General features: G+C 37.4%; 3 protein-coding genes across 8 annotated transcripts; all 3 read right to left on the minus strand.

Moving 5' to 3' along the window:
* Positions 1-1,143: 1,143 nt before the first annotated feature.
* On the minus strand, positions 1,144-7,772 carry LOC127161892 (E3 ubiquitin/ISG15 ligase TRIM25). Of its 6 annotated transcripts, none has more exons than XM_051104651.1 (7): positions 7,643-7,746; positions 6,798-7,395; positions 6,615-6,710; positions 3,359-3,592; positions 3,064-3,217; positions 2,915-2,974; positions 1,144-2,535 (listed from the first exon to the last, which is right to left on the minus strand). In XM_051104651.1, the coding sequence occupies exons 2-7, from the start codon at positions 7,353-7,355 to the stop codon at positions 2,003-2,005; spliced, it is 1,635 nt and encodes a 544-aa protein (XP_050960608.1). In that variant the 5' UTR covers positions 7,356-7,395; positions 7,643-7,746; the 3' UTR covers positions 1,144-2,002. The 6 variants fall into 6 exon arrangements, with proteins under 6 accessions (XP_050960608.1, XP_050960611.1, XP_050960606.1 ...); XM_051104654.1 differs by lacking the exons at positions 1,144-2,535; positions 2,915-2,974; positions 3,064-3,217; positions 3,359-3,592 and adding exons at positions 4,644-5,574; positions 5,694-5,753; positions 5,954-6,107; positions 6,205-6,438 and having other exon boundaries at positions 7,623-7,772; XM_051104649.1 differs by lacking the exons at positions 1,144-2,535; positions 2,915-2,974; positions 3,064-3,217; positions 3,359-3,592 and adding exons at positions 4,644-5,574; positions 5,694-5,753; positions 5,954-6,107; positions 6,205-6,438 and having other exon boundaries at positions 6,798-7,390; positions 7,643-7,748.
* Positions 7,773-8,217: 445 nt separating this feature from the next.
* Positions 8,218-17,693, minus strand: LOC127161894 (tripartite motif-containing protein 16-like). The gene is made up of 7 exons (XM_051104656.1): positions 16,771-17,693; positions 10,985-11,578; positions 10,706-10,801; positions 10,212-10,445; positions 9,942-10,095; positions 9,648-9,716; positions 8,218-9,526 (listed from the first exon to the last, which is right to left on the minus strand). Exons 2-7 carry the CDS (start codon positions 11,543-11,545, stop codon positions 9,000-9,002), a joined length of 1,641 nt encoding a protein of 546 aa, XP_050960613.1. The 5' UTR covers positions 11,546-11,578; positions 16,771-17,693; the 3' UTR covers positions 8,218-8,999.
* Positions 17,694-17,701: 8 nt separating this feature from the next.
* Positions 17,702-20,612, minus strand: LOC127161893 (tripartite motif-containing protein 16-like). Its single transcript, XM_051104655.1, has 6 exons — positions 20,052-20,612; positions 19,799-19,894; positions 19,350-19,583; positions 19,116-19,269; positions 18,571-18,630; positions 17,702-18,446 (listed from the first exon to the last, which is right to left on the minus strand). Exons 1-6 carry the CDS (start codon positions 20,610-20,612, stop codon positions 17,905-17,907), a joined length of 1,647 nt encoding a protein of 548 aa, XP_050960612.1. The 3' UTR covers positions 17,702-17,904.
* Positions 20,613-20,615: the final 3 nt, after the last annotated feature.

The following is a 20,615-nucleotide window of genomic DNA, read 5'->3' on the forward strand; positions in this document are numbered from 1 at the left end:
CATAAGAAAATCACTCCAAAATACATCTATAATCGCCAAAGCCTTTTGGAAATCGGCAATGCATACAACCACCAACTCACTCCAGCAGCCACCGAGAAGCCTCCAAGGCCTTTGCTTACTGCTAAAGCCGAACCCCAAGAACACGGCCTCGTCTACTGACGCTACCCACACAAAACAATGCTGTGGTAGTGACAAAACACTATTCATCGCTGGTAGAGTTTATGTTTGTAAAGTGTCGGCCATTCTATCTGCCGCGGGAGTTCACAGCCATTATTATTGTCGCAGTTTACATTCCGCCGTGTACAAACGCTAAGGATGCGCTTCGCAAGCTGTACAGCGCCATCAGCGAACAACAAACAAATAACCCTTACGGCTTTCTCATAAATGCCGGCAACTTCAACCACGCAAACTTAAAGTCAGTTTTGCCGAAGTTCTACCAACATGAGAACTTTGCAACAAGGGGAAACAACACTCTGGACTTGGTTTACACAACACAAAAAATGTGTACAAAGCTTAACCCTGCTCCCACCTTGGTTACTCGGACCACATCTCTGTTATGCTAATCCCAGCATACAGACCACTACTCAAACTTACCAGACCGGTTCAAAAACAGATCACAGTATGGCCAGATGATGCCACCTCAACACTACAGGACTGCTTTCAGTACACAGACTGGAACATGTTCAGAGAGGCGGCCACCTACAACAACCACACAGACCTGCATGTGTACACTGAAACTGTGACTGCTTACATCAAAAAGTGCATTGATGATGTGACAGTCACCAAGACCATCACCACACCATCACTTTACTGACAGCAAAGACACACGGAGTCTGTGGCAAGCCATTCAGACCATCACTGATTACAAGCCCCTGCCACAGGCCTGTGATGATGACACATCCCTCCCAGACGCACTCAATGAGTTCTATGCACGGTTTGAAATGCAGAATGACACTCCTGCACAAAAACTACCCACACCTCCCAACAACCAGGCACTCTGTCTGTCTCCAGCCGACGTAAGGAAGACTCTATCCAGGGTTAACCCACGCAAGGCTGCGGGCCCTGACAACAAACCTGGCCATGTACTGAGGGACTGTGCGGCACAGCTGACGAATGTCCTAACAGATATCTTCAACATCTCGCTGAGCCAGGCAGTCGTCCCCACGTGTCTAAAATCCACCTCCATAATTCCAGTACCAAAGAAGTCCCCTGTGTCCTGTCTGAATGACTACCATCCAACAGCACTGACTCCAATCATGATGAAGTGCTTTGCGAGGTTAGTTATGCACAATATCAAAACCAGCCTCCCCAACACACTCGATCCGCTCCAGTTTGCATACCGTCCAAACTGCTCCACAGACGATGCCATTTCCTCCACCCTACACCTGGCTCTTTCTCACTTAGAAACCTAAGAATCTTATGTTAGAATGCTGTTCTATGACTTCAGCTCAGCATTCAATACAATAATCCCACAACAGCTCATCAACAAACTAAACCTTCTGGGCCTAAACACCTCCCTCTGTAATTGGATCTTGGACCTTTTAACTGGATGATTTCAGTCAGTCTGTGTCGGCCACAACACCTCCAGCACCATCAAACCACCTGTAGAAACACACTCTTTTCTCTCTATATGCACCAGACACTTTCTTATTAACAACCCATGTTACAAGAACCTAATAATTACTTAACAATGTTTACTTGTCAATGCACCACAAATCATATTGCACTATTTGCTTCTTAACCTTTAAATACCTCTTCTGCAAATTATCATGTACAGTTATTATGTAAAGTACTTGTATAGTCTGTCTTAGGTTATGTGTATGTATAGTCAAATATTTACAGTATATGTATAGTTACATGTATAGGTTTAAAAAAATTGTTTCTACGTCTAGTGTATGTATGTTCACATTTATGTTTATTTATGCAGCACCGTAGTCCTGCGAGACACGACATTTCGTTCCACTGTACGTCCACACAATATGACAATAAAGCTCAACTCGATTTAGTTTTTACTCCCCTTTTCTATGATCAAAACAGATGAACCATGATCAATACAAAATGCAGGGTAGAGGGGTTCAGTGAATGTGGTCTGGACTCTGTGTAGTAGGGTCATTGTGTCAGAGACACCGTAGAAGGACAGAGTTTCTGCTCTGTGATCCAGATACACTCCTATTCTAGTGGAGCGGAGAGCAGGGATTGAGACTTTCTTTTTATCATGTATGAAACACACATTGTGTTGATAATATCCGAATCTCCATGATTTTTTGTTGAACTCAAGTCTACATTCATCATTGCTTCCTTTACGTCTAATTCCTTTGTAACAAACTGCTACGGCCCAATTGTTCCCACTCCACTCAACCTCCCAGTAACAGTGACCGTACAAAGCCTCTCTACACATGATGTAGGGGAACTCAAATCGCTCTGGGTGATAAGGATATTGCTGGACTACATCCTTATAGGATGCCTTTTTGTTTTCATTAGACAGTTTGAGATTTTTGCCTGCAGTGTCTGGATCCAGTTGCAGCTGACAGAAATCTGATAGACAGAAACATGTAAACTGTTACTGTCACAAACAATGATAAACTATATGGTCAAAAGTGTTTAGACACTGAGTGTTCATTGAGTATTTCAAAAGCATGGACATGGATAGGAATTTAGTCCTTTCACACTTCTGGGAAAGCTCCAGTAGGTTCTGGAACATAAATGCAAGGATGTTCTCCCATTCAAATGGCACAAGAACATCAGTGAGGTCAAGCTCTAATGTTGGGTGATTGGGACTGGCTCAATGTTCAGATTCAAAAGTTGAAAGCACAGAATTGTGTTGAATGCAGTTATGCACTATAATGCTGCATGGCAATTAAGCAGGGGTAAATTCATATGTGTGTGTATGTTTCTGTATATTATATATACTTACATTGAAAAAATTCATTCTGCATTTTAGGTTCTGGAGGCTCTGTAACATGGACGCTGGATACTGAGGAACCAAAAAGAAACAATATACTATTTATTTTTTAAGTGTGATGTAGTATGGATGACAAAAAAACAAACATAAAACTTTCAGACCTTCTTGAGATATTCTGGCTGTTTGCTGTTGACAGACATTCTCCAAAACCTCTCTGAATGCTGAGATTGAAATGTCTTTAAAAGACAGATCACTGTGTTGAGTGATGCTGGGAACGTCTTTAAATTTCAGTAAAACACACACAGACTGCCAGCTCTGAAATTACAATAATAATTCTGACTTGATTTTTGAGGCACAAGTGACTGTTTCCATTACAAAATAAATACAAAAAAACACAGAATAATGAATGGGGAGTGCCTATCATCATGCATATTATCATTAAACAACTTTCATTACCTTCAGACAATGGATCTGATCATCACTAATCAGAAGTTTCTCAATTTCTGTTTGTCTTTTTCTCAGTTCTGTCAGCTCTTGATCCAGTTGTTTGTGAAGTTCCTCTGCTCGATCTATCTCAGTCTTCTCCTGAGCTCTGATCTGCTCTTTAATCTCAAAGCATTTATTCTCCAGAGAGCAGATGAGCTCAGTGAAGACCTTCTCAATGTTCTCCACGGCCTCTTGTGCTAAACTCTGTTGGAGACACACAACTGTGACTTAATTTGGCCCAACAGCCAAAATAATGCAATTTATGTGAGCAATTATTTTTTCATAATTCCTCAAATTCCCAATAAAAATGCAAGATGCTTCTGTTTTAAACAATGTATTCAAACCACTGGTTACTGTTTAGCTATCTATATTAAATTTAAAAAAATATGTATGTTAAGTCTTTAAGAAAACTAAACAACGCTTAAGAAACTTACTTTAAGGGGCTTCACAGCTTCACTGATATCTTGCTGACCTCTCTCTCGCTCCTGGATCAGCTTCTGACACGCCTCCTTTATCTTCTTTAACTCATTCTGAGTATGTTAACATAAAAAAATTACTGAAACAATAGGCAAAATAGATATATCACCTTGATTTGAGATTATAGGCTATAAATATATGCAATGTAAAAATAATATAATTGACAGATATATATATATATATATATACCTTTTTACTAGTCTATTCTGAATCCACAGACACCACATTGTGGTTTTTATGACTGTCAATCATACACAAGTAACAAACACACTGTTGGTCATCCTGACAGTAAATATCCAGAGGTTTTTTATGACTGAGGCAGATGTTCTCCTCGATGTGTCTGGAGGCTTCGACTAGTTTGTGCTTCATAAACGCAGGAGTTTGATAGTGAGTCTGCAGGTGAGTTTGTTAAAATCAGTTTTTTGTTTGTTTGTTTGTTTTTTGCGTATTGGAACGTAGGTAAACTGCTTGTGTCTATCTGTTTTGGTAATATTATTCCCTAAAATAACAGTGATTTAGATGGTGGAGAGGCTCATGAAACATACATTTTTAAAGCTAAATTTTCAGCTAGGCAGAATGTGTCAAAAATATATCTTCTGCAAGTGGGTAAAGAGTGTTATAATAGCAGAGAAATAACTGAATGTGGTTCGCATCAATAAAGCCATTATCAATGGATTTTATAAAGTTCTTACCTGTTTTGAAAGTCACCAAGTTAGATATTCACTCCTGTACTTGTTTTTCAGTGTGGAAACAACAGATGAAGATAACACTGTTTATGCCAATGTGTTTTATTATGATGAAGTAAACAATCTACAGTAAAAGGATTAGTCTAAAATGATCATATTTGGTTAATATAATGGAAAATGCCAAAAAAAGGTTAATTCACTATCATTTAAGACCAGACAACGCATCTCAGATACATCTACTCATTTGTCAACATGTAAATTAATAATGACACAGCAGTTCTCAAATGGGTCTGTAAATGCATGTCATTGAGACATTTTTGAATTTTATTTAATTTTATTTAAATAAATGTTTGATGCATGATTATTATTATTTTACATTTTTAAACGTGTAATCAAAAAAGTACAGGAATATACAGTATTTCAGGGTATCTGAATAAAACAGAAACCTAAATAAATTATACTTCATCTATTTTTCTTTCTATTTTTGGTCTGTGTGAACTTTCTTCTTCTCTATTATCATGATAAATGAATCTGTACCAACCCCAAATGCAGGGTAGAGGGGTTCAGTGAATGTGGTCTGGACTCTGTGTAGTAGAGTCATTGTGTCAGAGACGCTGTAGAAGGACAGAGTTCCTGCTCTGTGATCCAGATACACTCCTATTCTAGAGGAGCGGAAAGCAGGGATTGAGACTTGGGCTTTATCATGTATGAAATAGAAATTCTGGTGATAGCGAGACAATCTCCAGGATATTTTGTTCCAGCCTAGTCTACTTTCATCACTTCCTTTACGACTTATTCCTTTATAGGAAACTGCTATAGCGCAGTCGTTCCCACTGCACTCAACCTCCCAGTAACAGCGATTGTACAAACCCTCTCTACACATGACATTAGGAAACCTGTCAAATCGCTCAAAATGGTCAGGATATTGCTGGTTTACACTTGTGCTTAAAATCTTCTTATTTCCTTCTGAAAAGATAAGGTAGTTCTTTGCAGTGTTTAGATCCAGTTGCAGCTGACAGAAGTCTGATGAAAATGAATAGACAAATATTAAAATAAAGTAATGGTAATTTATATATATTATTCAGTGATATGTGTTTGTGTTGTAGAAACATTGAGAGAAATGTTGAGAAATCTCAACTCACACTGCAAAAAATCACTTGGAATCTTTGGTTCTGGAGTTTGTGCAACATGGACATTTGACACTGGGGAGACAAAAACAAAGAACACTCAATACTTGTAAATGCAATTCTAAATACCATGAATAGCACCATACAACAATAACATTTACATTTAGCAAACTATATAAGACATACATATTAATATATTTTATAACTTCTTGCAATTGGGGGCTAGAGACATGTTCTACTGTCTGAAAAAAAAGAAAAGAAAAATAGTTTTGGACCTTCTTGAGATATTCTGGCTGTTTGCTGTTGACAGACGTCCTCCAAAACCTCTCTGAATACTGAGATTGAAATGTCTTTAAAAGACAGATGAGTGTGTTGAGTGAAGCTGGGAACGTCTTCAAATTTTGGTAAAATACACACAGACTGACAGTTCTATAATTATATAATAAAAGAGACTAATTAAAAATGTTAAACAGTAGATAAGTACAGAAACATGTTGGTATATTATGATGAAAGGGGTTTTCATTACCTTCAGAAAACCGACCTGATCATCAGTAACCAAAAGTTTCTCAATCTCTGTTTGTCTTTTTCTGAGTTCTGTCAGCTCTTGATCCAGATGTTTGTGAAGTTCCTCTGCTCGATCTGTCTCAGTCTTCTCCTGAGCTCTGATCTGCTCTTTAATCTCAGAGCGTTTCTTCTCCAGAGAGCAGATGAGCTCAGTGAAGACCTTCTCAATGTTCTCCATGGCCTCTTGTGCTGAACTCTGTTGGAGACACACAACTGTGATCACGCAGACCATTGTTGTGACTCCATGTGGCACAACAGCCAAAATAATGCCATTTATGTGAGCTATATTTTTTTCTGTAAATGGTGACCCCAGTAAAATAAAGTTGCTTCTGTTCTAAACAATGGAGAAGGTTAGAACAGTTAAAGACGTACTTTAAGAAGCTTAGCAGCTTCAGTGAGTTCCCGCTGGCCCCTCTCTCGCTCCTGGATCAGCTTCTGACATCCCACCTTTATCTTCTCCAACTCTTTCTGAGGATGTTAACACAAAAATAACACAAAATTAAAAAAAAAAGGCAAACTGAAAGTTTGTTGTTTTATTATTATTGTTGATATTACCTTTTTACTAGTCCATTCTGAATCCACAGACACAACACTGTGTCTTTTATGATTATCAGTACACAAGCAACAAATGCATTGACGGTCATCCTGACAGTACATCTCTAGAAGTTTCCCATGATTAAGGCAGATGTTCTCCTCGATGTGTCTGGAGGCTTTGACTAGTTTGTGCTTCATAAACGCAGGAGATTGATAGTGAGTCTGCAGGTGAGTTTGACAGAAGGAGGCCAAACACTGCAGACAGGACTTTACAGCTCTGTTCTTCTCTGTAGTGCAAACATCACACTCCACAGCAGCCGTTTGTAGGGACGTCTTCTGCAGCGTCTCCATCATCTCAGCTATCAGAGTGTTCTTCTTCAGTAGAGGTCTCTGACTGAAGCTCTCTCTGCATTGGGGACAGCGGTACGGCGGCTCCTGCTCCTTCTGCTCCCAGTAGTCAGTAATACAGCTCATACAGTAACTGTGTCCACAGGGAATCGTCACCGGCTCCTTCAGCTGATCCAAACAGACTGAACAACTGAACTGATCCTCATACTGACTCGCTGCAGATTCAGCCATTTCTTTGTTGATAGTTGATATAGCTCTAATAGAAACTGCTCTGCCAGAAGTAAATCATTAAAGCAAGAGAATGTAAATAATTAATGAAATAGCACGACTACAAATCTAATAACTACTTATAGTGGTGTGTATTATTATAATAGTCCTAAATGCTTCACCCGTAACCAGTAAACATATGACATCAAGAAAGCAAAGCAACTTATAATTATTAAATGCACAGTAATAACTGCATATAAGCAAAAACACATAACTAAAACTATTATTTACGTTTCTATGATGTTTTTCACCTGTTTTGACAGAAAAGTCAAATACTCCTTCCTTACAGCTTTAGCCCAACTAGAACAGTGTGGATCCTTAAGCAGAGGCTTGTGCAGCAGGGAAATAGGTTTCGTTTCTCTTGAATCCACACACTTCCTGGTTTTCAGTGTGTAGATGTGTGCATGTCGCAAGAGAGAAAGTAAAGACCAATAGTGTAAAGGACATTATAAACGTACTGTTTACGTGAAGCCGTGACATTGCTTTTGTGTTGCTCTTCCGTACTTTGCTCAAAATCATACTGTATCTTTCGACACTATAATCAGACTATTTTAATAATGTGTCTAATAACAGATAAAACGTATTACTTTGCTTTAACTGCTACTAACACACAGCCATCTGTGTGTAAAATGATTAAATAACAGATGAATTTATGTTGGCTGGACACTGACACTGGCATCAAACCTGCCAGGAATAATAATTTCTTGTTCAAAAAATGATGCTTCTTGATCCTAAGTAAAGCAGATATTCATTCAGCTGCTGTGGAGAAAAACAACAATCACAGACAAAATCTGATGATCATTAGAAAGTTTTTCGTTTGGTTTTATTTGACCAAAGTCATTACATTTGTAATTATATATTTAGCCAAGGAAAAACAAAAAGACATAAAGAAACAATCCTTCAACATACTGTCAGGATGAGGTTTGTTTTATGAAGTTCCATATCTATGTCAACTGTTTTTCAACACCATCAGATGTTTTGCAGTAATGAAACACGTTTAAAACAAGCGAATTCAAAGTCAAGCGTGATCCTGAGTCACATCATTCAACTTTTAAAAAAGATGTTGACTATATCAATATATTGACTTATTAGGTTTTACATTTGGCGCATTATAAGACAGTCTTTTTAGCAGCTAGCAACACTAGAAAAACATAATAGCGACTGCATTTAATTCATCTATGATGTGCAAAACAATCATTTTCAACATTGTGAAATGTAAACATACATTGACAAGGTTCTGCAGCTGACCATTTTCTTCTCTAATTCTGACACCTTGTGGTCTGATAATGAACTACATCGTGGATTTCGACGTGGATTATTATGAGTTGCAGTAAATAAACCTGAAGAAGCACATTTTCAGATGCCAACACACACACAAACATTACTGCAACAACTGATTTCAGAAAATATGATGATAAGCTGAAGAATTTTTACTTGTGTTTATTTTAAGAGTTTTAAGTGAGTGTTGTTTAGGCCTGTTTACTGTTGCCACCTAATGAGAACTTTTATACAAACTACAACTTGCATTTTGATTTTAATTATTTTTTTTACATGTATACTCATTTTAAGAATGAATTCAAAAACTGAATGTAAATCTTAATCAAGAGTCTACTTAGGCTCTCCTCTGCTATGCTCTATGATCCTGACAGATGAAGTGCTGTTAGTATAAAATGCAGGGTAGAGCGGTTGAGTGAATGTGGTCTGGACTCTGTGTAGTAGAGTCATTGGGTCAGAGATCCTGTAGAAGGACAGAGTTCCTGCTCTGTGATCCAGATACACTGCTATTCTAGAAGAGCACACAGAGATTGAGACGTTTTTCTTGTCATGAGTGAAATAGTTGTTGTTCAGTCTCCAGGATATTTTGTTGGAGCCAAGCCTACAGTCATCAGTGTTTCCTTTACGACCAATTCCTTTGTAACAAACTGCTACACCCCAGTCGTTCCCACTGCACTCAACCTCCCAGTAACAGCGACCAAACAAACCTTCTCGACACATAATGTAGGGAAGCAAATCAAATCGCTCTGGGTGATCAGGATATTGCTGAACTCTATCTGAACGTGATATTTTCATGTTGTCTTCTGACAGTTTGAGGGTTTTGTTTGCAGTGTTTGGATCCAGGTGAATCTGATAGAAATCTGAGAAGGATGAAGACAAAAACAAATATTGAACAAAATTCACTTTGTTTCCAAAATGGTCACACTGTAACAGATCATATCCACGGATACTTATGAATGAATGAGTGTTTGCTCTACTTACACTGTAAAAAATCATCTGGAGTCTTTGGATCTGGTGTCTTTGTGTCTAGTGCCATATAAATACATGACACTAAAGAGACAACAATAAACAAACTTACGATTAACTTTTTGGTTTAATCCAATCATTATACCAAATGCATCATATTTTTTGAGAAACACTGACATGCTCAATCAAAAAAAATCCACATTTTTTGGAATCAGCATGTCTAAACTAGTAAGAAACAAGTATTGGAATCATTTAGAAAATATGATGCAGGGTAGAGTTATGACTGACAATATACAACATTGTTCAGACCTTCTCGAGAAATTCTGGCTGTTTGCTGTTGACAGATGTTCTCCAAAACCTTTCTGAATGCTGAGATTGAAATGTCTTTAAAAGACAGATGAGTGTGTTGAGTGAAGCTGGGAACCTCTTCAAATGCTGGTAAAACACACACAGACTGACAGCTCTGAAATGAGACAAATATTTCAGACTTAATTTGTGAGGCACAACAAATTAAACATTAAACATAAAACAAGTATTAGTGTTTTATTTAATAGATTCTCAACATTTTTGCATCATTACCTTCAGAAACTTGACCTGATCATTAGTAATCAGAAGTTTGTCAATCACTGTTTGTCTTTTTCTGAGTTCTGTCAGTTCTTGATCTAGACGTTTGTTAAGTTTCTCTGCTCGATCTATCTCAGTCTTCTCCTGAGCTCTGATCTGCTCTTTAATCTCAGAGCGTTTCTTCTCCAGAGAGCAGATGAGCTCAGTGAAGACCTTCTCAATGATCTCCACGCCCTCTTGAGCGGAACTCTGTTGGAGACACAAAACTGTGATCATGCTGATCATTGTTTTGTTTTGTTTTTTTTGTAATAAATCCTCAGATCCACAGTCAAAATGCAACATGCTTCTGTTCCAAACAGTGACAGACAGTAAACTAGTGTCTGTTTAGCTTCAAAAAAAGCACTTTTTTGAATCTTGAAAGCCACTAGTTACAGGTTACCTTTACTGAAATTAAAAATGTGTTAAATTTTAGTCTTAAAGAAAAACAAAAAACACTTAAAGAAACATACTTTAAGGAGCTTCACAGCTTCACTGAGATCTTGCTGACCTCTCTCTCGCTCCTCAATCAGCTTCTGACACGCCTCTTTTATTTCCTTTAACTCTTTCTGAGGATGTTAACATAAAAAGTAATGAAATAATAGGCAAAAAAGATCAAATAATATTTTTCCTGTTTGGTAAAAGGGTGTAACAAGGTAAACTGAGATTACAGCCTATAAATAAATGCAATATAAAAATATCTTAAAATATTAAAATATGATTAATATTATCATTGATAGATAAATATATACCTTTTTGTTAATCATTTCTGAATCCACAGATGCCACATTGTGGTTTTTATGGCTGTCAACCATACACAAGTAACAAACACATAGTTGGTCATCCTGGCAGAAAATATCCAGAGTTCTTTTATGATTGAGGCAGATGTTCTCCTCAATGTTTTTGGAGGCTTCGACTAGTTTGTGCTTCATAAACGCAGGAGATTGATAGTGAGGCTGCAGGTGAGTTTGACAGAAGGAGGCCAAGCACTGCAGACAGGACTTTACAGCTCTGTTCTTCTCTGTAGTGCAAACATCACACTCCACAGCAGCCGTTTGTAGGGACGTCTTCTGCAGCGTCTCCATCATCTCAGCTATCAGAGTGTTCTTCTTCAGTAGAGGTCTCTGACTGAAAATCTCTCTGCATTGGGGACAGTGGTACGGCGGCTCCTGCTCCTTCTGCTCCCAGCAGTCAGTAATACAGCTCATACAGTAACTGTGTCCACAGGGAATCGTCACCGGCTCCTTCAGCTTATCCAAACAGACTGAACAACTGAACTGATCCTCATACTGACTCGCTGCAGATTCAGCCATTTTTTTGCAGAAGCGAACTTTCAGATGACTGCTCTGCCAGAAGTAAATCATTTACATAAATCCACATGTAAATCATTAAAGTGCCCCTATTATGCCATTTTAAAGGTTGCTAATATTGTTTTAATAGACTCCCAAAACAGGTTTACATGTATGCAAGGTCAAAAAACACTTCAGTTTTCTCCAAAAATAGATTTAATTTTATCCCATTTCTAAATGATTCATAAACGACTCGTGCAAAGCAGTTCGAAGAATCAGTCTCTCTAAACCCCCGCCTTTCCGTGAGCCGTCACTGCTGTGATTGGTCAGATGGCGCAGTCCTTTATGATTGGTCTACCGCAGTGGTTCCCAACCACGTTCATGGAGGCCCCCCAACACTGCATGTTTTCCATGTCTCCTTAATCAAACACACCTGATTCAGATCATCAGCTCATTAGTAGAGACTCCATAACCTGAAATGGGTGTGTCAGATAAAGGAGAGATACAAAATATGCAGTGTTAGGGGGCCTCCAGGAACGTGGTTGAGAACCACTGGTCTACCGCGTACAGCGTGTCGGAAAACGAAACGCCCATTGCCATAACTGACTGACAGGCCTGGATACTTGTCAATATATAGAAAAGATGGCATCGATTTTACCATAACAATTCCAACCGGGCACACCTCTATGTTGTAAACTTCAAAATTGTATAATGCATTAAAGGGGTCATCGGATGCCCATTTTCCACAAATTGATATGATTCTTTAGGGTCTTAATGAAAAGTCTCTAATATACTTTCATTAAAAATTCTCAATGGGTTTGTAAAACAACACCTTTTTTACCTTGTCAAAATGAGCTCAGCAAAAATCATCTCATTCTAAGGGGTTGTTCCTTTAAATGCAAATGAGCTCTGCTCGCCCCGCCCCCTCTCTTCTCTCTGTGAAAAGACGGTCTTGTTTACATTAGCCGCATTTAGCCGCTAAACTTCGTAACTACCACGTTATTAGGAAAGGCGATCGCAAAGATTCATAAAAAAACATTATACTCACTTCTGCTGTAAAGTGAAGGTGGATCATGAATGATTTGCGCGAACATAGACGGATATATGTAGATCGGGAGGTGCATTCCATTCACAAACAAACGTAATCTACTGCATCTTCAGCAGCTCAGATGTCTGGAGTAAATGACGACCACTATGTTCATTATTACATCCAGCAACACAACATCTCAATCGCTCAATCGAAGATATTCTTGTCTAACTTGCATCTCTGCTCCGGCATCGAAACAAAGAGGGCGGACTGTTACAGCTGATTGAAGGTAAATCGCTCATGTCAATCAACTGTCGTGGGAGCGGCCTCTGTCGTTGTGACGCCACACCGACAGGCATCTGAGAAGGGCTCGATTTGAAAATGGGGATATTATTTTTACAGATTAATTAAAAACCGCTTCATGGATTTTTATCATCATAGGGCAGATTTGTACATACACTGCCAACACACAGTAATGTTTAAACAACATGAAAAAGTGAACTTAGCATCCGATGACCCCTTTAAGGCAGCTTTCACACAGAACGCGGAAAGCGCTCATTTGAACAGTTCATTTTAACAGCTTATTTGAATTTTGTCTGCAGCAGCTTTGGTCGAGGCCGAGACTAGCCATTCTCAAGGCTGAAGCAATTAAAACCATAGGCATAATAGACATAGACGCCGCATTGGCTGCTGGAAACGAGAAATCCGGCCGCCATCTTGGACCGGGCATACTCTGGAATTAATTACATCGCGTAGCAGCAGCAGAAGTGAGAGAACATGCCTGAACACTGTGTAGCTCTGCAAAACAGTCCTTTTTCAGGGTTTTTAGTGTGTGTGTGTGTGTGTGTGTGTGTGTGTGTGAGCGAGAGAGAATGAAATACTCCAAGTAGACTCTAACATAATATTCATATAGTGTTTCTTCAACTTATTAAAATACCTTTACCGTCACTATCTGTTTCTGCTTCTCTATAGGGCTGGACAATAAATCGATATCAATATATATCGCGATAGATTTTTTTTCAATAACGGTGATACGATTTTTAAACCCATTTCCGATATTTCGATATATATTTGCATATATAGAAGGAAAAAATCAAGCGATTGAGCCGGCGCCGCTCGCGCACACACAATCAGCCAAACATATGGGGGGAAAAAAATCACACTGCTTAATCGTTATCAACGTACTGCCGTGATATTATGCCAAACATTTATTTACGTGGGAATTGTAATGCGAGAAGTACAAAACCAGGTTTACATAATAAATAATATTTTAATATTCAAATACATCTTGAATACAGAGACATTTGGATTTGTGTCGTATGACAGACCCGATGTTAGTTTCAGTTTCGCTTTAGCCTCAGTGGTTTGGTTTTGGCTTGTCGCTAGCTTCTTATATTTTTCATTCTTGTTCTTTTCTAAATACTGTTAAATTGAAAGGATTTTTTCTGTGGAGTGAGGGGAACTAAAATAGCCTAGCCTATGTTTATAGTGTATTGTAAATATTTCGCGTCGACACAGGTCTTTCTGAATGTAATAATAAAATGCGACTTAACGTTATAGGCCTACGCGATTTATCTTTTTTCTCTCAAAAATGCAATTTCATTTTATTTTAACCATCCAGAAAACGTTTTAAAATATTTTGATTACTGAATTACTGAAAAAAAGACCTTTTAAACCGTTTAACTCGCTCACTCTTTATTTATCTTATTGTATTATTTTTGTTTCTTTATCCTGGCTGAAGCAGTTTGTTTGTTGCTTCAATTTATATGAATATTCAGCCTGTTCTAGTTTAAATGGAAATATATTATTGTTAATAAGGTGAGTCTGAGAATTTTATTTATTTGATAGTTTATTTCACATTTCTTGTTTGTAAAGGCTAAATACAAATAAAACGTGAACCTTATTTTTCTTGTACTGTTTTTATTAATATATATAATTTTAATAGGAGGAGCCTGGTGGTATAATATACTTTTTGCAAATTCAGTTTGCAGACATTTGTAGGTACAGACATCCATTGTGTGTGTCCTCGGCAGTTTTTTCCTGAGGCTTTTTAATATTGTCCGTATCGATATCGGAATTATATCGTATCGACCGAAATTAAGAAATATATCGTGATATAAATTTTTGCCATATCGTCCAGCCCTACTTCTCTATCATATTTATAGTGTGTGATTTGCAAAATTCCTATCATAGCCTACACCTCATGTGGTTATGGTTGCGCTTTTGTCCAAAGTGACATAAATACAAAACAATATAATACTTAAATTTAACAGGGAACAGATTGAGATGTTGGTCAGATTATAGCTAATAAGGAGAATAGCAAAAATGAACAACATCAATTCAGTCAATAGCATAATGAAATAAACAATGAAAATGAGGGAAAACAGCAATAATAAACAATGTCAATTCAAGCAAAATATAATAACAGCATGGTAAGACTACATTAAGGAGAATATCAGTAATGAACAACAATGTCAAATTAATAAACAGCCACATGAAAATAGAATAAAACTATACAAACCATAACGCATTAGAAGTGCTTAATGAAGTAAGTCCATGTTGTAAGTCTTTAGACCCTCTTAAAAGACCCAATACTATCACAGGAACGGAGATATTCATTATATTACTGTTAAGCTCACTATCAATATTACAATACGCCAAACCATGTGTCATGTATCACAGCTACATTTATGACCTTTGCAGCAAAAAAAAAACAAAAACGCGTGAAAATCAGTTCGGTATTCCGTGAGGTATGATTAATTAAATGCGTTGACAGCTCATTACACCTGCCAAACAGATTACACTGAGTGGAGCGGGTGACCGGTCCAAGATGGCGGCTCCATGTCTCGTCAGCCCCAGTAGGGAGTATCGGTTGATGCGGCGTCTACTCTCTATATATGTCTATGATTAAAACGAATGGGTTTCATAGCGCAGCGCTTTCCGCATTCGGTGTGAAAGCCGCTTCGTGCACCATCCTTTATCATTACTCCAACTAATGAGACAGACAGACAGTCAAGCTGCAGCAATCACAAATTGTCAGACTACAGTGGGTCCACAGCTGAACTACAGAACTACAGATGCGTGATTTAGCCGGTTAGCATGACATGTGCAGGGTTGTTACACAACATAACATACACAACTACTTATTTTGAACGATCCCTAGAAAATACAATCTTTGTAGGTTCATCATCTTTTGGAAGTGAATATAAAACAATTTTACTCGCAGCGTAGGATACAGCGTCTTCCGTATAATGTACGTGTAAATTTCCATGTGACCTAAACCTCATGGAAATGTATGGGCGGGCAAGTTGTTCGCGACGTAGAACGTGGGCGGACATTATGCAAATATGTTACTTCGTGACGTGTGGCCGTAACAGAAAAAGATTCGAAATCCTGACGACTCGTTTAGGCAAATGTGAGCCGACTCTAGTTTTTGATAGACAATAACTTTATCGTGCACTGTTGGCTTCACAACTTTGCAGATAGTTTATGTTTACATACAGCTACATGAAACACTACATGAAAGATCATATGTGACCCTGGACCACAAAACCAGTCTTAAGTCGCTGGGGTTTATTTGTAGCAATAGCCAAAAAATACATGGTATGGGTTAATATTATTGATTTTTCTTTTATGGCAAAAATCATTAGGAAATTAAGTAAAGATCATGTTCCATGAAGATATTTTGTAAAATTCCTACTGTAAATATATGAAAACTTAATTTTTGATTAGTCATATACATTGTTAAGAACATTATTTGAAGAACTTTAAAAAGCAATTTTCTCAATATTTTGATTTTTTTGCACCCTCAGATTCCTGATTTTTAAATAGTTGTATCTCGGCCAAATATTGTCCCATCCTAACAAATTATACATTATTGAAAAGCTTATTTATTTATAGCTTTCATATGATGTATAAATCTCAATTTTGAAAAAATGACCCTTATGACTGGTTTTGTGATCCATGGTCACATATTTGAAAAGGCATAATAGGGGCACTTTAATGAAAGCACACATCTACAAATCTACAACGTGCTTAGAGTTTTGTGTATTATTATAAAATAATAATCGTAAATGCTTCACCAGTAACCAAAACAATAAACATATGACCTCAAAATTAACATAGAATTATTAAACGCATACAGTAATAATAGCTCTTTTCAAAGAAAGCAAAAAATCTTTGGTCAAACTATTATTTAAGGTTTCTAAGATGTTCTTCTTACCTGTTTTTACAGATTAAAGTGTCAGATTTTCCCTTTAAGTGAACAAGAACAGTGTGGATCCTTAAGCAGGGGCTCGTGTAGCAGGGAAATGAAATTGTTTCTCTTGAATCCACACACTTCCTGGTTTTCAGTGTGTAGATGCGTGCATGTTGTGAAATGGCAAGTGAAAACCAAGAGTGTGAAAGTGATTGCAGTTTTATTGTTCTTCCTTGTGTACTTTGCTCAGTATCATACCGGATCTTTAAAAAAAAAAAAACTATTTATAAAAATAGTTTAATAGATATGATCCTGAAATAGATATGAAACTTGAAATCTAACATTTCTTTGGGGGAAAAACATAAAGAACATAAAGAACATAAACCCAAACAGGAAATAAAACAGTTATCGAATAAGTATGTCCTATTTTGTGAAACACTGGTTTTAGAGCAGTCAATGCAATTTGGAAAAGAAATCAGTGAATGGGTTACAGTTACATAATTACATTAGTTTGTAACTAAATTATGTAATGCTGTTACATGTAATTAGTTTCTCCCCAACACTGTACATAGCCAAGGAAAAACAGACATAAACATGTTTCTATTAAAGAAACAATCCTACTACATACAATGAATCTTTATAAAGTTTGACAGTGTCAGCTGTTTGTCAGCACCATCAGAAACACTTAAAAATTAAGCAAATTTAAAGTTAACCATCGTCCTGAGACAGTCGTCCAACTTTTAAAACAATATTGACTTGTTAGATTTAGGATTTGGGGCATTATAAAAAGATCATTTTAGTAGCTAGCAATAGAAAAACAAAATAGCTACTGCATTTAATATATATGGGACATGCAAAATACTATATGATTATTTTGTCAATACCATGAGATGTAAACATACACTAGTTGACAAGGTTCTGCAGCTGACCATTTCTTAACTAGCTAATTCTGATAAATTTCAGAAAATTTAATGATAAACTGCACATTTTTATATTGTGTCTAATTTAAGAGTTTAAAGTGTATTGTTTAGGCCTGATCATTGTTTCAGCTTAATGAGAACTTTCATGCCTTTTGTTAAACCAAACTACAAATTACATTTTGATTTAAATACATTATTTTTACATACATGTTCATTTTAAGAATTCAGAAACTTAATCTTAATCAACAGTCTTTCTAAACTCTCCTCTGCTTTGCTCTATGATCCTGACTGATGAACTATTGTAAGTATAAAATGCAGGGTAGAGGGGTTCAGTGAATGTGGTCTGGACTCTGTGTAGTAGAGTCATTGTGTCAGAGACGCTGTAGAAGGACAGAGTTCCTGCTCTGTGATCCAGATACACTCCTATTCTAGAGGAAGGGAGAGCAGGGATTGAGACTTGCTTCTTGTCATGAGTGAAATAGCTGCAGGACAATCTCCAGGATATTTTGTTGGAGCCAAGATTACAGTCACCACTGTTTCCTTTACGTTCAAATCCTTTGTAACAAACTGCTACAGCCCAGTCATTCCCACTGCACTCAACCTCCCAGTAACAGCGACCACACAAACCCTCTCTACACATGATGTAGGGAAACTTATCAAATCGCTCTGGGTGATCAGGATATTGCTGGACTTTATTTGAGCTTGATATTTTCCTGTTGTCTTCTGACAGTTTGAGTTTTTTGTGTGCAGTGTTTGGATCCAGGTTAAGTTGACAGAAATCTGAGGAGGAGGAATGGACAAAAAACAAATATTGAACAAAATACACTTTGTTTCCAAAATGGTCACATTGTAACAGATCATATTCACTGATACTTATCAATAAATGAGTGTTTGCTCTACTTACACTGCAAAAAATCATCTGGAGTCTTTGGCTCTTGAGGCTTTGCAACATGAACACATGACACTAAAGAGACAACAAAGAAATAAACTTATGATTAAATTGTAAGTTAAATCCTCTCATTACACAGCCCTGCATCTTGAAAAAAATTCTGTTTATTTGCAAAAAAGGCCTAATATTACCTGATTTCATGATGTCAAGTTCAACTGTCTTTGACCATAATTCTAATCTTGAAATCAGGATTAGGCATAAAACAATGTTTTCAGAATCATTAATTTATGTAAAAATGGGCTATGAATTGAACTAAAAGTTGTAAACTTCTCAGAGGAAGACAGAAATTACCATCAGTACTTCACAAACATATGGTTTTTGAAAGCAAAAGTTCTTTGAAATCATATTTTTTAAAGAAAGCGTGACATGCTCACAAAAAAGCCACTATTTTTTAAATCAACGCACCAAAATTAGTAAGAAACAAGCATTGGTTTTCATTTAGAAAATATGATGCAGGGCAGTGTTATGACTGACAATACAACATATCAAAATATTCAGACCTTCTTGAGATATTCTGTCTGTTTGCTGTTGACAGACGTCCTCCAAAACCTCTCTGAATGCTGAGATTGAAATGTCTTTAAAAGACAGATCACTGTGTTGAGTGAAGCTGGGAACATCTTTAAATTTTGGTAAAACACACACAGACTGACAGCTCTGAAATGAGACAAATAATTCAGATGCACAACAGATTAAAGTGTTTCATTTATAGATTCTTAATATTTTTGCATCATTACCTTCAGACAATGGATCTGATCATCACTAATCAGAAGTTTTTCAATATCTGTTTGTCTTTTTCTGAGTTCTGTCAGCTCTTGATCCAGATGTTTGTGAAGTTCCTCTGCTCGATCTATCTCAGTCTTCTCCTGAGCTCTGATCTGCTCTTTAATCTCAGAGCGTTTCTTCTCCAGAGAGCAGATGAGCTCAGTGAAGACCTTCTCAATGTTCTCCACGGCCTCTTGTGCTGAACTCTGTTGGAGACACAAAACTGTGACTTAATTTGGCCCAACAGCCAAAATAATGCAATTTATGTGAGCAATTATTTTTTCATAAATCCTCAGTCAAAATGCAAGATGCTTCTGTTCTAAACAATGTAGTCAGACCACTGGTTACTATTTAGCTTTATTAAATTTAAAATATATATGTTAAGTCTTTAAGAAAACTAAAGAACACTTAAGAAACATACTTTAAGGAGCTTCACAGCTTCACTGAGATCTTGCTGACCTCTCTCTCGCTCCTGGATCAGCTTCTGACACGCCTCCTTTATCTCCTTTAACTCATTCTGAGTATGTTAACATAAAAAATTACTGAAACAATAGGCAAAAACAGACTTATCACCTTTCCTGTTTGGTAAAGGGGTCGAGGTGAGTTGAGATTATAGCCTATAAATATATGCAATGTAAAAATAACTTGATAATTTCATTCACAGATATATATACCTTTTTACTAGTCCATTCTGAATCCACAGACACCACATTGTGGTTTTTATGACTGTCAATCATACACAAGTAACAAACACATTGTTGGTCATCCTGACAGAAAATATCCAGAGGTTTTTTATGACCAAGGCAGATGTTCTCCTCGATGTGTCTGGAGGCATCGACTAGTTTGTGCTTCATAAACGCAGGAGATTGATAGTGAAGCTGCAGGTGAGTTTGACAGAAGGAGGCCAAGCACTGCAGACAGGACTTTACAGCTCTGTTCTTCTCTGTAGTGCAAACATCACACTCCACAGCAGCCGTTTGTAGGGACGTCTTCTGCAGCGTCTCCATCATCTCAGCTATCAGAGTGTTCTTCTTCAGTAGAGGTCTCTGACTGAAGCTCTCTCTGCATTGGGGACAGCGGTACGGCGGCTCCTGCTCCTTCTGCTCCCAGCAGTCAGTAATACAGCTCATACAGTAACTGTGTCCACAGGGAATCGTCACCGGCTCCTTCAGCCGATCCAAACAGACTGAACAACTGAACTGATCCTCATACTGACTCGCTGCAGATTCAGCCATTTC

This window comes from Labeo rohita, unplaced genomic scaffold (assembly GCF_022985175.1).
Source record: "Labeo rohita strain BAU-BD-2019 unplaced genomic scaffold, IGBB_LRoh.1.0 scaffold_764, whole genome shotgun sequence".
NCBI classification, from domain to species: domain Eukaryota; kingdom Metazoa; phylum Chordata; class Actinopteri; order Cypriniformes; family Cyprinidae; genus Labeo; species Labeo rohita.